The 16,245-nt window shown below is 47.3% G+C and overlaps 1 protein-coding gene across 3 annotated transcripts in view; it reads left to right on the top strand.

Annotated features, from left to right (window-relative positions):
- The window catches only part of LOC129630309 (uncharacterized), a 213,439-nt gene that overhangs the window by 195,802 nt on the left and 1,392 nt on the right, over positions 1 to 16,245 (top strand). The window contains exons 1-2 of one of the 3 annotated variants that reach the window (XM_055550814.1): positions 14,417 to 14,580; positions 15,472 to 15,555. In XM_055550814.1, coding sequence (XP_055406789.1) covers positions 14,542 to 14,580; positions 15,472 to 15,555 — 123 coding nt within the window. In that variant the 5' untranslated portion in view covers positions 14,417 to 14,541. Of the gene's footprint in view, positions 14,691 to 15,471; positions 15,556 to 16,245 lie in introns of those variants that run through there. The other 2 variants (XM_055550816.1, XM_055550815.1) reach the window with 2 other exon arrangements.

The following is a 16,245-nucleotide window of genomic DNA, read 5'->3' as shown; positions in this document are numbered from 1 at the left end:
TCTGTGCCCGCTTGCTTGTGTGTCCTCTTTCCATCATTCAGACACCCTGATCTTGGGCATAGCTTTGTCTTGCTCACGGCTCTCTAGCGCCCCTCCTGCTCATGTCTTCTGTCAACCTCGTGCCTTTTGGCTCCCGTCACCAACCACCTAGTCCGCTCCACATTTCCAATTCAGATTCCCCAGAGGGAACATCTTTCGGTCTCAGTTTTCCTATTTGGGTAGAATCTTCATGCTCAGCCTCCTCACTGGTTGCCAACCAGCCAATGGCTTGGCCACGGACACTGGGTTGTGCCCTCCGTTCAATCACCTGCCCCCATGAGGGGAAAAGTCCACAGTACAGAACAGGCTTCACCCTGGAAAAAGTCTATAGGAGGGGTAGTCTCTCCCTCCTTGAATCAAGGGGCATATCACTGACTCGACCTACACTTCACCTGTCTGAGAAGAGCCAGGAAGAGGCCATGTGATAACAGACAACAGATCTGTTTGTCTGAAATCCAAACTGACCAGGGGCAGGGCTCCTATTCTATAGTGGAAACCAAACCAGGGAATTAGACTTTTCACGCACCGCACACACAGGGAGAGAGATGATTTGTCACCAAAAAGAGCAGCTTTGGATGAACCAGCAAGTGCTCGATCTAGAACCTGAGCACCACGCCCATGGGACATTCGTTTACAGGTTTTCTCAGAAGGATATTTCTGAAATTATCTTGCAGTTTATTCTGTTCCGCCTAGGAGTCTCTAACCAATAGAAGCATCTTGGTAAGCAAGAAAGTTACTTTCTCCTTCTGAGCCCCAATTATGCCAGTTTTCTCGGTGGGCATAGCCATCCTTGAGCCCACTTGAGAAAGCTTGGAGGCTTGGAGCTGGGCCATGAACATGGATCCCAGCCCTGCCCCAGCTTCAGTCACTGCCAAGGACAAACACTTGGGAAGTAGCAGTCTCTCCTGCTGTGTCATGGTCCTCTAAAGAGACATCCTCAAATCAGGCCTTATGGCCTAATCACAGTGAGCACTTCTTTCTTATTCCCCTTGTTAAGCCTGAGGAAAGGGAAGTCCAGAGAGGCAGAAGTTAAATGACTTGACCAGGGTCACCCAGCACCCACAAGGAGGCTCCAGTCTCCCTCCCTCTCTGAGCAGTGTTCTTTTCATGACATTATACTGGCTTTCTCTCTATATTTAAAAATATATTTGTTTATCCATATGTTTATGTATATGTATATATTTGTTTGGCTGTGCCGGGTCCCACTGTGGCACGCAGGATCCTCTATCTTCGTTGTGATGTGTGGAATCTTTTCGTTGTGGCATGCAGAGTCCTTTCATACTGCTCATGGGGTTCTCAAGGCAAGAATGCTGAAGTGGTTTGCCATTCCCTTCTCCAAGGGACCACATTTTGTCAGAACTCCCCACCAGGAGAAGGGGACGAAAGAGGACAAGATGGTTGGATGACATCACTAACTCAATGGACATGAGTTTGAGCAAGCTCCAGGAGTTGGTGATGGACAGGGAAGCCTGGTATGCTGCAGTCCATGGGGTCTCAAAGAGTTGGACACGACTGAGCGACTGAGCAACAACAAATGCAGAATCTTCAGCTGGAGCATGCGAACTCCCAGTTCACGTGGGATCCAGTTCCCTGATTAAACCCAAGCCCCTGCACTGGGAGTGCGGGGCTTTCACCACTGGACCACCAGGGAAGTCCCCATACTTTCTTTCTCATTGTAAGCTTTCCTTAGCACCACCTGTAACTTCCCAGAGAGAAAACTGATGTTGCTTATCCCTACAATGCTTGGCGAAAAAGCTAGCTTAAAACTCAACATTCAAAAAATGAAGATCATGGCATCCAGTCCCATCACTTCATGGCAAATAGATGGGGAAACAATGGAAACAGTAAGAGACTTTATTTTTGGGGTCTCCAAAATTACTGCAGATGGTGAGTGCAGACATGAAATTAAAAGACACTTGCTTCTTGGAAGAAAAGCTATGACATACCTAGACAGCATATTAAAAATCAGAGACATTATTTTACCGACAAAGGTCCATCTAGTCAAAGCTGTGGTTTTCTCAGTAGTCATGTATGGATGTGAGAGTTGGACCATAAAGAAAGCTGAGCACCAAAGAATTTATGCTTTTGAACTGTGGTGTTGGAGAAGACTCTTGAAAGTCCCTTGGACTTCAAGAATATCAAACCAGTGAATCCTAAAGGAAATCAGTTCTGAACATTCACTGGAAGGACTGATGCAGAAGCTGAAACTCCAATACTTTGGCCACCTGATGCAAAGAACTGACTCATTGGAAAAGACCCTGATGCTGGGAAAGATTGAAGGCAGCAGGAGAAGGAGATGACAGAGGATGAGATGATTGAATGGCATCACCAATTCAATGGCCATGAGTTTGAGCAAGCTCTGGGAGTTGGTGAAGGACAGGGAGGCCTGGTGTGCTGCAGTCCATGGGGTCACAAAGAGTCAGACATGACTGAGCAACTGAACTGACTGACTGACAATGCTTGGCATTGGTTTCCAAATGATGATTAAGGTTAGTTGAGATGAAACCAATCAGGGTATTGCTTCCTTAAAGCATTTTGGTGATAGCACCTCCCCCGCCCTGGGCCTTTGCACCTGCTGTGCCTGTTGCTTGGATTGTCCCAGGGCTTGTTCTCTGACTTTATTTTCCTTTTCAGATGTCATCTCTTTAAAGGGTCTTTCTTTAACCTTCTCATTTGGTTATCGCCCGTCTTGCGTTCTTTTCTCACCATGTTTACCTTTGTGTATCAGCAATCTGTTACCTGCTACTATAATATTTATTTGTTTTTTCTTTTTAAGATATTTATCTCATTGTTCTGGGTCTTAGTTGCAGCATGTGGGATCTAGTTTCCTGCTCAGGGATCGAACCCAGGCCCCCAACATTGGGAGCACAGAGTCTTAGCCACTGGACCACCAGGGAAGTCCAATATTTATTTGTTTATTTGCTCATTATCTACCTTGTTTACTGGAATGTTGACTGCCTGAGGGCAGCTGGGACATTGGTTTCTTCTCTCCTGTGTTCCCAGGTCCTTGAACAATGCCTGACACAGAACAGAAGTTAATAAATGTTTACTGAATGAATGAATGCCTAATCAATATTTATTTCCTCATTTGGACTTTCTGTTGAACTGAAGAGATGGATCCCTGCTGGTTCATCCAATGACAAGGCTCTGTAGGGTGACTGACTTGTCCCAGTTGCCTGGCACCTTCCCAGGCTTAGCACTGAAAGTCCAGTGTCCTTGGTCTCTGGCAGACAGGGAGGGTTGGCCACTGAAGGGCTATGATTTCATTAGCCCTGTCATTCAGGCTGTTAATAATAGCCACTAACTCTTATAGGGTCCTTACTGAGTGCCAGACTTTGCTGTAAGCGCTTTATATCAATCACTTTATTTAATCCTCAGGGTGGCCCCACTTGGCAGATGTGGAAACTGAGGCACAGAGCTTTAGGTAGTGGGGAGAGGCTTTGAGTCCATGCCCGTCACCTCAAAGTCCAGGCTGTTAGCACCCTTACCAGCCTCCTTCTTGATCAGTCTCTCAAATCCCCAATCTCTGCCCTGCTGGCCATCACTGGCCAGAGAGAGGACCTCAAAGAAGCTGATCAAGGCAGGGCCGGCTGTCAGCTCACAGTCCCCAAGGCCCCAGCGGCTGCCAAGACTCCTTTGGCCCCATGAGCTCATGCGTATTTCGTTTTCACCACCTCAGCCCCTGGTAAAAATATATGTCTGTATAAATAAATAACTAAATAGAGTGGATAGAGTAATAGTAAGTGGCACAGACCATAAATAATTCTGTGAAATGAGGAACTTGGTGAGCGGTCGAGAGGACTCCTTTATAAGATCAAACGCTGACTGTAAATGCCAGGGAGGGAGTTTATGAGCTGAGAACGAGCCTGCCCTCCCCTGGCCTGGGACGGCTCCCCTGCTCCCAGTAGGATGGGGCTGTGGCAGGGTGCCCTGGCAGGAGCTACCTGACCCACCTGGGAGGGCTCCCCAGGGAGACAGCCATTGCCCGGGTCTGGGAGCCTGGGGATGGACAGAGCAGGGGTGCTGGTCCACCCCTTGTTTTACTCAGAGACATGTCTCTATTTTTTTTGCCTATTCAAAAAATTTCTTAAATTGGAATATAATTGCTTTACAATGTTGTGTTAGTTTCTGCTGTACAACAACATGAATTAACTATGCTGCTGCTGCTGCTAAATCGCTTCAGTCGTGAATCAACTATGTGTGTGTGTGTGTGTGTGTGTGTGTGTGTGTGTGTATGGGCTTCCCTGGTAGCTCAGTTGGTAAAGAATCTGCCTGCAATGCAGGAGAGCCCAGCTTGATTCCTGGGTTGGGAAGATCCCCTGGAGAAGGGAAAGGCTACCCACTCCAGTATTCTGGCCTGGAGAATTCCATGGACTGTATAGTCCATGGGGTTGCAGAATCAGACACGACTGAGCGACTTTCACTTTCACGCTTTCACATATGTATATATTCCTTCCCTCTTGCGCCTCCCTCCCCCTCCCACCCCACCCCTCTAGGTCATCACAGGGCACCGAGCTGAGCTCCCTGTGCTGGACAGCAGCCTCCCACTAGCTGCCTACGTTACACATGGCATACACATGGCAGTGTATATATGTCAATGCTAGTCTCTCAGCTGTTCCACCCTCCCCTTCCCCCACTGTATCCATAAGTCTTTATTCCTGCCCTGCAAATAGATTGATCTGTACCATTTTTCTAGATTCCACAAATATGCGTTAATGTATGATATTTGTTTTTCTCTTTCACTCAGAGACACACCTTATTCAACATACTCCTGTTTCTACTTATCCAGGTCCAAGTGATATGAGTGTATTAGCCACTAGAATAAATTAAGAATTAAAAGCAAACATACAAGAAAAACTTCTGTATCTTTCTAACCCCCTCCCCACAAAACAAAGGAGTCTTGCCCTCCCTCAAATTTTCCGTGTTCATGGACTTATTTATTATGGGTATTGAATATTCATACCCACCAGTGCCTACCTGAAAGGCCAACCCAAATGGAAAGGACCAGCCATACCAAGTGAAAATGTGGAACGCTCTCCTACAGTGTGGGTGGGAAGGGAAAAGTGCTGGCACTTGGGAAAGAGGTTGAGCAGTTTCTCAGAATGTTCAACACACACCAACCCTATGATCCAGCCATTCTATGAACATGTGCGTATGTCCACCAAAAATCACATACTGGAATGTGCAGAGCAGGACTCTTTGAAACCGCCCTGAACTTGGGGCTCATCCAAAGTTCCTTCAGCAGGTGAACAGGACAAGTGGGGTCTCTATGCGAGGGGCCATCTGTGAGATCGACAGACATGTGCTACGCACAACACGGAAAAACCACACACGTGGTGTTGAGCACAACAGGGAGCGGGACCCACTGACTGATTCCTTTGACATGGAGGTTGGGAGCCGGCACGCGTCCTCGAATTGGGAGGCAAGGATGGTGGTTTCCTTGAGTGTACTTTGGGGCGGGGCCCAAGGCAAATATCTGGGGAACCGGGAAGGTGCTGGTCTTCCGTCTGGGTGCTGGTTATCTGGGTGTGTGCACTTGGTGAAAATCCAGTGAACTGTGTGTCTGATTTATACACTTTTCTGTGTATGAAAGTGAAAAGTGAAGTCGCTCAGTCGTGTCTGACTCTTTGCGACCCCATGGACTGTAGCCCACCAGGCTCCTCCACCCATGGGATACTTCAGGCAAGAATACTGGAGTGGGTTGCCATTTCCTTCTCCAGGGGATCTTCCCGACCCAGGGATCGAACCCAGGTCTCCTGCATTGCAGGCAGACGCTTTAACTTCTGAGCCACCAGGGAAGCCTTTCTGTGTATTAAATAAAATAAATAATTAAATTTATTTTCAATTAAATAAAATAAATAAAAAATTAAAAAAAATTTTTATTTACTAGACTCAGGTTCCATCCCTGGGCCGGGAAGACCAGACAGTTCCCCGACCAGGGATCATACCAACGTCCCCTGCATTGGAAAGCGATTCTTAACCACTGGACCACCAGGGAAGTCCCTCAATGAAACATCTTTAAAAGTTAGGGGGTGTTTAAAAGAGGGAGACAAAGCGCAGGGGTGGCCCCGTGCTGTCCCGTGACTTGACTAGGGTGATGTCCTCTCTCTGCCCGCCCGCAGTCACCGATACGACAGCTCACCTGTTTTCCCTCCAGCCTCAGCGGGAAAGTTTCCTTTGTCTCCATGTGAAATCTGGCATCAATCCTACCAAAAAACTGGCACACTGGCTGGGGCTGCGAGGTGCTCACATCCCCACGGTGGCTCGGATGTCCCAACATTGGACAGCAGTGATTGTTTGGCTGCCCAGAGTGGGCCTGTCTGCCCCAAACACTGCCTTGGACCCCTGATCGTGTCCTAGCTAGAAACTGCTGGCTGCTCCCCACGCCCACTGGCCAGGGGTGGCCAGCCCCAGAGTCAAGGACAAAGACATTTTTAGAAGAGCAACTGAGAAACATTTTGGCAGCTTCTCAGGGTGTGCTCAGGCCTGTAACTTACCTCATGGTCTAACTGGAAGGTATTTGCAGCCCATAAAATTGACACGAGGCATCTTATTGCCAATGTTATTCTTGGACTGAAATTTCATTTCAAAGACATTTGAAACCCAGGTACAGAATCCCCTAGTTCAGGTGTCTTCCTGTGGCTAGTCTGGTGAACACGTTGCAGGAATGTTACCTGGCTGGTTCACAGGGCCAGGAATTCACAGGGTGAGTACAAATTAGTTCAAAAAGATGCATTGCAGGGGCAGGGAGACTTCCCTGGTGGTCCAGTGGTTGAGACTCCATGTTCCCAATGCATGGGGCCCAGGTTTGATTCCTGGTCAGGGAACTAGATCCCATATGCCACAACTGAGAGTTTGCATGCCTCAACTAAGACCCAATGCAGCCAAATAAATAATAAATAAATATAATAAATATTTAAAAAATGAAAGTGCATTATGGAGTTTGCCAATTTTTAGGTGTATGGGAACATTCTCTGGTCCTGAGCCTTGATTAGAGTCAGCCTAGTGTGTTTGAGCTTAGATTCAAAGGATGGATAGAAGGTACTGGTGGTGAAGGAAAGGAAGGACATCTCCAACAGATAGACTGGCACATGCAAAGGCCCAGTGGCAGCAATAAGGAGGAAAGAACCCCAGTGTGGTCAGGGCACAGGGGGTGAAGGGAGTATGCAAAGGTGGGCAGGGCCCAGACCCCACAGGGCCTTACAGCCACACTGAAGAGTCTCACTTTATCTCAAAGGCAATGGAAATCATTGAACAATGAAAGGGAGACAGAGCTGGGGTTGGGAGATATCCGCTCTTTGAAAGATCACTCTGCCTAAATTTCCACCATCTGCAAAGCTGCTCTGTGCTAAAAGAAGGAAAGGTGAGAGACTTCCTGTCTCTCAGGAAGTGGACAACCCAGGTAAAGAAACAGAAAGGAACCCTGTGCTGTCCTCTAGAAAAAAGATGTGAGCCACAAATGCAAGACAAGTAGTTTAAAGTTTCTAGTACCCACATGTTTTAAGACGTGAGAAGAAACAGGTAAAATTAAAAATTTAAAATTATTGAATTGATTTGGCTGCACCTGGTCCTAGCTGCCATACAGGAGATCTTCATTGCTGCATGCAGGGTCTTTAGTCGTAGCCTGTGGGATCTAGTTCCCTGACCAGGGATCGAACCCAGGCCCCCCACATTGGGAGTATGGAGTTTTAGCCACTAGACCACCACCAGGGAAGTGCTGAAATTAATAAAATTTTAACACATTTTCATCAGTATATTTAACACATTTCCATCTCAACATTATTGATACAGAACGTTACTTTTATTGTTAGTGAGATATTTCACATTTTTCCACACTGCATCCTTAAAATCCTGCGTGTATCGTTTGTTCACGGCCCATCTCAGTTTGGAGTGGCCGCAGTGTGAGCATCTTACAGCTATGTGAGGATAGTGGCAGCAGAATTGGACAGCGTGGATCAAAGTCATGGGTGCTGGCTTCCCCTGACCACTGCCTCGAATGAACACATCAGACAGGAAGGATGTGGAAGGTGGGAACGATTCTCCCAAATGAGAGCAGGATGTGGGGCAAAGTCCAAGGTGAGGGGGCACAGCAGCTGTCATGTGGGAGAGTGTGCACAGCATGGTGGTCTGTAGCAACCCCAGCTCAGAAAGACCCTAAATGTCCATCAGCAGATGGGAGAGATTGACTGATGGATTCGTGCAAAGGAATACCAGCTTCCATACCCATATCCTAGCTAGATGAGAAACGCAGAAAATAACAAGTGTCGGTGAAGATGTGAGAGGCACTGGAAACTTTGTGCCTTATTGCTGGGAGTGTAAAATGGGGCAGCGGACGTGGAAAACAGTCTGGCCATTCTTCAGTGGGGTACACGTAGAGTTACCATAGGAACCAGCAATTCTGCTCCTGAGTACACACTCCAAAGATCTGAAAGCAGGTGTTCTAACAAACATGTGTACACAGATGTCTACGATAGCATTATTGCCAATAGCCAAAAGGTGGAAACATCTCAGTGTCCACGGAGAGTTGGATGGATAAACAAAACATGGTTCATCCACATAGTGGAATATTATTCAGCCATTAAAAGGGGCAAGTACCAACATAGGCTACTGCATGGATGAACCTTGAAAATGTTGTGCCACATGAAATCAGCCAGACTCCAAAGGCTGTGTATTGTATCATTCCAGAATTGGCAAATACATAGAGATAGAAAGTAGTTTGGTGGTTGCCAGGGGCCGGGGGAGGGGAGAATGAGGCGTGATGGTTTAATGGGTCCTTTGGGGATGATGAGAATATTCCAGAACTAGATAGAGGCAGTGGCTGCATACCATGGTGAGGTACTAAATGCCACTATTGGTGAATTGTGTAGTATACGGATTCTTAAAATTATTTATTTATTTATCGACTGTGTTGGATCCTCATTGAGGTGCTTGGGCTTCTCACTGTGGTGACTTCTTTCGTTGCAGGGCCTGGGTTCAAGGATGCGTGGGCTTCACAGTTGTGGTGCACCGGCCTCGTTGCCCTGCAGCACGTGGGATCTTCCCAGACCAGAGATTGAACCCATGTCCCCTGCATTGGCAGGCAGATTCTTAACCCCTGGACCATCAGGGAAGTCCCTATAGGCATTTGTAAAGGCTAAAAAAAAAAAGGATGTGGGAGGGTGAATACTGGGGCTACATCGCACCAAACGTGAATGTATTTCACAGAACAAAGAAGGAAAAGCCAAGTTTCAGGAGAACAAGGAACAGATGCTGCTGACAGTGGCCTGAATCCCCCTGGCCGCCCCCACCCCTTGGCAGAGGCACGGCTTTCTGCCTATTGTTCCCCCTTCTCAGGTACCTGTGTGCTGTGCTATGCTTAGTCGCTCAGTCGTGTCCAATTCTTTGTAAGCCCATGGAGTGTATCCCACCAGGCTCCTCTGTCCATGGAATTCTCCAGGCAAGAATATTGGAATGGGTTGCTATGCCCTTCTCCAGGGGATCTTCCCAACCCAGGGACTGAACCCAGGTCTCCCACATTGCAGGTGGATTCTTTACCTTCTGAACCACGAGGGAACCCCAAGAATACTGGAGTGGGTAGCCTATCCCTTCTCCAGGGAATCTTCCTGACCCAGGGATTGAACCAGGGTCTCCTGTATTGCTGGCGGATTCTTTACCAGTTGAGGTACAGGGAAGCCCCAGGCACCTGTGACCCTTCTGCAAAGACTTCCTCTGCCTGCAGGCGTAACCCCCCCGCAAGAGTGGGAGGGCACAGGTACTCCAGCATCCTAGCCCTCAGCTCAGGCTCTGAGGGTCGCTCTATACACTCAGGGAGCCCAGGGGACACAGCCTAGCCACCGCAGTCCCCCCGCCACCAGCTCAGCCCTCATTGCCTTGTCTCCTGCTTCCTGTCTTTCCCTGCCTCCCTGGCCTCACCTCCCACGTAAACTGTGAACCAAACCCTCTTAGCCTCTGCTTTTAAGTGAACCCAAACTTAGACAAATGCCCATGACATTACATCACATAGGTAAGATTTTGAACTGTGCAAAACAATACAGAGGTGTTGCTTGGGGAATTCACACACAGGGAGCAAAATGGCTAAGACACATCTAGGAATGATCAGTACCAAGTTCAGGGCACTGGGCACAGCTGGAGAAGGGGAGGGGCAGGTAGGAGAGAAATGCCCTCTGAGAAGGGTACCTAGAGGGCCTCAAGTGATTGGAAATGTTTTATCTCCTAAACACGGGTTGCAGGCACAGAAAGGCTTGTTATATATGTATATTTCTTGAATGTTTGAAATGTATCATCGTCATTGTAAAAGAAGGCATGAGTTGGTGTATTTAGGAGCCAAGGAATTGGAGCGGGTGGGGACATTTTAAGTGAAGAAATGCTGGACGCTAAAGCTGGTCCAGGTGGCAGTGGGGAGGTCAAGCGATACTGCTGTTTCATGTCATTCTGTTTGTGATCTGAGGACCCAAGGCAGCGAGGAGGACCTGGGGCAGGGAAGCTCCCATCACAGTGGCAGTAAGACAGTCTCAGTGGGGGCAGAGTCAGGAAGCAAAAGACCTCGGAAACATTTGAAGGCGGGAGGCAGTGGCCAGCTCTGCTCACTGGGGTGGGAACCACGAGCAAACAAGGAGCTGGGGTTGCAACTCTGGAGGACAGGGGGACGGGAGGGCCCCTGCAGGGCTCTGGATACCCAAAGGTTGAAATGATCAGAGAAGGGGGCTGGGATAGGTTTGTACAGATCTGCACAGCATTTGTACTTGCTGGGGAGGCAGGTGGAGGTGGGAAGATTTCTGACCTCAGCACCTTGGATTTTCAGGTAACAACAGGGCTCTGTGTGCCCCCCAGCTCTGAGAACCCTGCAAACCAGTCAGCCCCTGCCTACAACTCACATGTGACCACTATTTCCGGGACCTCGGAGGGTGCGTGCCAAAGAAGGAGAGGATCCTCGGTGGCAGGTTCTTGGTGGGGGTCTGAGCCAACCCTTCACAAAGCCATTCTGCTCTGAGACTCAAACACTCGCGGGAGACCCTGGGGTCCAATGCATCGCCTGCTCTCTGGTGGATTGCTTTAACGGTGCCCATTCTCCCTCTCTCTTTGTAGCCGCACTCTGTGCCCTGGACCTTCTTTCCCCAGCTTTTTGGGGCTTTATTCAGAGTACAGTCTGATAGATTTTGGTAATTGAATTCCACATTGGTGTCATGATCTAGAACTTTCCAATCACCCCCAAGCTCCCTCGTGCCCCTTTGCAGTAAACCTCAGCCCCAACATCTAATTCCCGGTGACTCCTGATGTCTTTCTGTGGCTATGATTTCGCCTTTTCTAGAATTTCATATAAACAAGTTCATTCTATATGAGCCTTTATGGACTTGAAAAATTATATTCTTTTTTTTTTTTTCAGTTTTGTGGAGATACAGTTGGCAAATAACCATGATATCTCTTTAAGATGTACAGGGTAAAGCTTTGATATACATTATGAAATGATGGCTTCATAAAGCTAATTAACACACTCCTCACCTCCCGTAATTCCTTTACGTGTGTGTGGTGAAAACACAAGACGGACTCTCTTAGCAAATCTGAGGTATACAATACAGTGTTATTAACTGCAGTCAGTCACCATGCTGTACACTAGCTATCCAGAAGTTACTCATAGCTGAAAGTTTGTACCCTTTGACCAACATCCCCCCCATCTCCCCCACCCCTCAGCCCCTGGCAGCCACCATCCTATGCTGTTACTACGAGTTCGACATTTTTAGATTCCACATGTAAGTGAGGTCACACAGTATTTGTCTTTCTGTGTCTGACTTATTTCACTTAACGTAATGTCCTCTAGGCTCATCCATGCTGCCACACATGGCAGATTTCCTCCTTTCTCATGGCTGAATAATATTCCATTATATGTTCTTATACCACATCTTTGTGGGCTTCCCAAGTGGCGCAGTGGTTAAGAATCTGTCTGCCACTGCAGGAGCCTCAAGGAGACACAGGTTCGATCCCTGGATTGGGAAGACCCCCCTGGAGGAGGAAATGTCAACCCATTTCAGTATTCTTGCTTGGAAAATCCCATAGAGGAGCCTCGCAGGCTACAATCCACGGGTTCACAAAGAGTTGGACATGACTGAGTGACTGAACACACATATCTTTATCTGTTGACAGAAACTTAGGTTGTTTACAGACGTTGGCACCTGTGAATAAGTCTGCAATGAATGTGGGAGTACAGGTATCTTTTGGAGATAGTTTAGATATATTCCCAGAAGTGGGATTGCTGGATCATTTGGTAGTTCTATGTTTGAGGTTTTGAAGAACCTCCAACTAGTTTTGCATTGTGGCTGTACCAATTTACATTCCCACCAACAGTGCATGAGGGTTCCTTTTTCTCCACACCCTCCTCAACACCTGTTACTTCTTGTCTTCTTGATAACAGCATTCTAACATGTGTGAAGTGATAGCTCATTGTGGTTTTGATTTGTATTTATCTGATGATCATTGATGTTGATCAGCACCTTTTAATATATCTATTGGCAATTCATATGTCTTCTTCATAAAAATGTCTACTCAAGCCTTCTGCTCACATTTTAACTAGTTTATTTGTGTGTGGGGGGGTTATTTTTTGCTATTGAGTTGATATGAGTTCCTTATATATTTTGACTATTAGCTCCCTGTCGGAGATATATACCAATAGTTTTCAAATATTTCAAAATATTTCAAATATTTTCTCCCACTCTGTAGTTTGCCATTTAATGTTGTCGATTCTTTCCTTTGCTATTCAGAAACATTTTGGTTCATGGATTGGAAGAGTTAATATTCTTAATATGTCCATACTACTGAAAGCTATCTGTAGACTCAAAGCAATCCCTATCTCAATTCCAGTGGCATTTTCACAGAAAAGGAAAAAATAAGTCTAAAATTCATATGGAACCATCAAGGACTCTGCATAGCCAAAGCAATCTTGAGAAAGAAGAATGAAGCTTGAGGTATCACATTTTCTGATTTCAGATTGTATTACGAAGCTATAGTAATCAAAAGAATACAATAATGGCATGAAAACAGACCCTTAGACCAATGGGACAGAGTAGAGAGAGATAAACCCACACAGATATGATCAACTAGTCTTTGACAAGGGAGCCAAGAACACAAAATGGGAAAGGAATAGTCTCTTCAACAAAAATGATGTTGGGAAAACTGGACATCCACATGCAAAGGAAATAAATCGGACCCTTACCTTACACAGTACACAATAATCAACACAGAGAGGCTTAAAGACTTAAACATAAAACATATGCACGTGTGTGCTCAGTTATGTCCAACTCTTTGTGACCTCATGGACTGTAGCCCGCCAGGCTCCACTGTCCATGGGGTTCTCCAGGCAAGAATACTGGAGTGGGTTGCTATTACCTTCTCCAGGGGATCTTCCCAACCCAGGGATCAAACCCATGTCTCCTGCGTCTCCTACATTGCAGGCGGATTCTTTACTGCTGAGCCACCTGGGAAGCCCTAACATAAGATGTAAAGCCATTAAAATTCTGAGTCGAGGGTTTGGAACTTCCTTGGTGGTCCAGTGATTAAGACTCTGGGCCTCCACTATAGGGGGCATAGGTTCAATCCCTGGTTAGAGAACTAAGATCCCACCTGCTACATGGAGTGGCCAATAAATAAATAAAATATATCTTTTAAAACAAGGATTTGAGTACCAGGGGACAAGGATTCAGGAATCAAGTCCAGGAAGCAGCTAGAAGGAGGTGTGCACAGTGAGATGGGGACAGGAAGGCAGCGGAAAAGGATGCAGCTTCAGGCAGGTCACTGCTGGGCTACTGAGGTTCAGTAACCCATTGGGGAGCCCCGGAAGCCAGAATGGAACATGGCTTCAAGCCTCCCCACTGAGGGGCTTCCCTGGTTGCACCATCCCCTGGGGGTGGGTGTGGGCATGAACTCCCCAGCACTTCAGCCCAGGATCACTGTGAGATGAGTATGTAGCATCCAGAGCAGCTGATCACCTCTTGGACCCCTTCTGTCCCTGATGATATGGAAGCCCCGAGATGCCAAGTAATTGGGAACCCTGCTTGTGCCTCAGAGTCCTCAGGCCCCATCCCTACCACCCTTGGATGTCCTCTGCTAACTTCAATATCCGGTTTCACAAGCCCCACAAGCCCAGCAGGAGCCTCCCAGGCTCCAGACAGGGTGGGGTCTAGCCCTGGTGCCCACGCGTCTCCGAGCCCGCCACATGCACCTCCACCTGTTCCTTCAGTGCGTGTGGCTGAGTTGGTCTCTGAATCAGGTGTTTGACTCACAGTGATTGCGGTGATAATTCCCAAGCCGGCAGCATCCACTTGGCTGGCTCCTAGGGCTTGTTGATTTGCATCCCTAGTCTATTAACCTCTGATAGATTGGAGCTTAAGAGCATCAGGAAAACCCCTGGTCCTCCCACCCTGGGATCAGCTGGGTCCCCAGGGCTCAGCCTTTTATGACCTCTGCTGCTGGGTTACCACCTCCCACAAGGAGGCCCCTGGCGGCCTGGAGCTGATGGACGGTTTGGTCCTGAGAGCAGTGCTGCCAGACAGGGTGGGGCTGGATGAGTCACGCTGGACCTTGCTTGTTCATCCAGGTGCCAGGGCGGGCCTGTCCCTGGTCACCCTGGGATGGGGGGAGCTCCCCAGCAGGACCTGTCATGGGTAATAACCCAGCAGGAGGGTTTATTTGCCTTCTCTGCAAGAGACCAGGGAGGGTGGAACCTACGCTGCAGCCACTGCCCAAGGGCGGGGGGAGGGGGGGCTGACCTCCTGGGGGGCCGCCTGCCTCTTGGAAGATAATCAACCTTGATGGTTTGGGATGCTGCCTTCCCTAAAGGCGGGGTTCTCATTGTCAGAGTTTAAGAACAAATAAAACCAAGGTTTCTCAGAAACAGCCACTGCTGGGGAGCAGATGACTTCAGGTGGAAAATTGAATGGATTTAAATGAGATTAAGTCACATGATGAACAAATTATCCCCCCTCCAGGGCTCTTTAATCCAGTTGATTCTTATCAGGCAAAAAACTCAGCCTGGCACTAATGAGCCTTTAATGCCTCTCTAGGACTTCCTAATTTCCTTTTTTTTTAAAAAAAACAAGGAATGCTAGACCTCAAGCTACAAGTCTGACACAGTCCATCCTCCTGGTTAGAATTGAAAATGCTTGTTTTGTTTTCATTGAATTCACTTTTGCAGTTGTGTGTGCATGGTGTAGTTTTCCATTTAGAGGATGAATATGAAAAAATTTTTTAATTAATTTATTGTACCCTTTTTTTAGTCTTACAGCGAGTCCTTAATATATTTTATAAATAATAGTATGAGTTGGGGGTTGGCAGATCCTGGCCCTGGGCCAAATCCAGTCTGCAGCCTGTTTTTTGTCAATAAAGTTTTATTGGCACTTAGCCATGCCATCACTGACACGTTGTATGCTCTGGTTGCTTTAACAGGAGTTTCAACGGAGACCGTCCAGCCCATGTTGCTTAAAATATGGACCGTTGGGCCCTGTAGGGAAAAGTTCACTGATATCTGATGTAAGTGATACACTGAAACAACAACAAAAAAGGAAGTGACAAAGGGCTAAAGTTTGGAAATTATTGATGAAACTAAGTACGAATTTCAGGGCCTTGGGTAATCATAGAAAATTACCATCCTTCTGCTTGTCTAATCACTTATCACCCTGAAGTACCACTATGATGACCAAGTGAGCTGGAATTCCTTGTGTTATGTGTTCTTCCCCAGTTCTGGGCAGACTGTGGTTGGATGAATCAGCTGGGTATTGGGAACAGGGGTGTAAATGTCCAATTTCTTCCTCTCTTTTCCTGCCTGGTTCAACTTAAATTTTCTTTCCTAACTTAAGGCTGTAGACCTATGCCTGATTTCCCATTTAGTCCTGTGGTAGTTCTGAGCAATGCTCTTTTTTCCAGTTAATTATTTAAGTACAATATCCTGCCTCCCATGCAATAAGCATTTTTGAGCTGAATTCTGAGTTGGAGATGCAAAAATGAAAAACATGGAGCTTCCCTGGTGGCTCAGTGGCAAAGACTCTGCCTGCCAATGGAAGAGACATGGGTTCGATCCCTGGCCCAGGAAGATCCCACATGCCACAGAGCAACTAAGCCTGTGTGCCACAACTATTGAGCCTGTGCTACTGAACCCACTCAATCAAACTACTGAAGCCCGGTGCCCGAGAGCCCATGCCATGCAAGGAGAGAAGCCCCCGC

Source organism: Bubalus kerabau, chromosome 16 (assembly GCF_029407905.1).
Source record: "Bubalus kerabau isolate K-KA32 ecotype Philippines breed swamp buffalo chromosome 16, PCC_UOA_SB_1v2, whole genome shotgun sequence".
NCBI lineage: Eukaryota > Metazoa > Chordata > Mammalia > Artiodactyla > Bovidae > Bubalus > Bubalus kerabau.
This window is presented reverse-complemented; position numbering and strand designations above follow the sequence as displayed.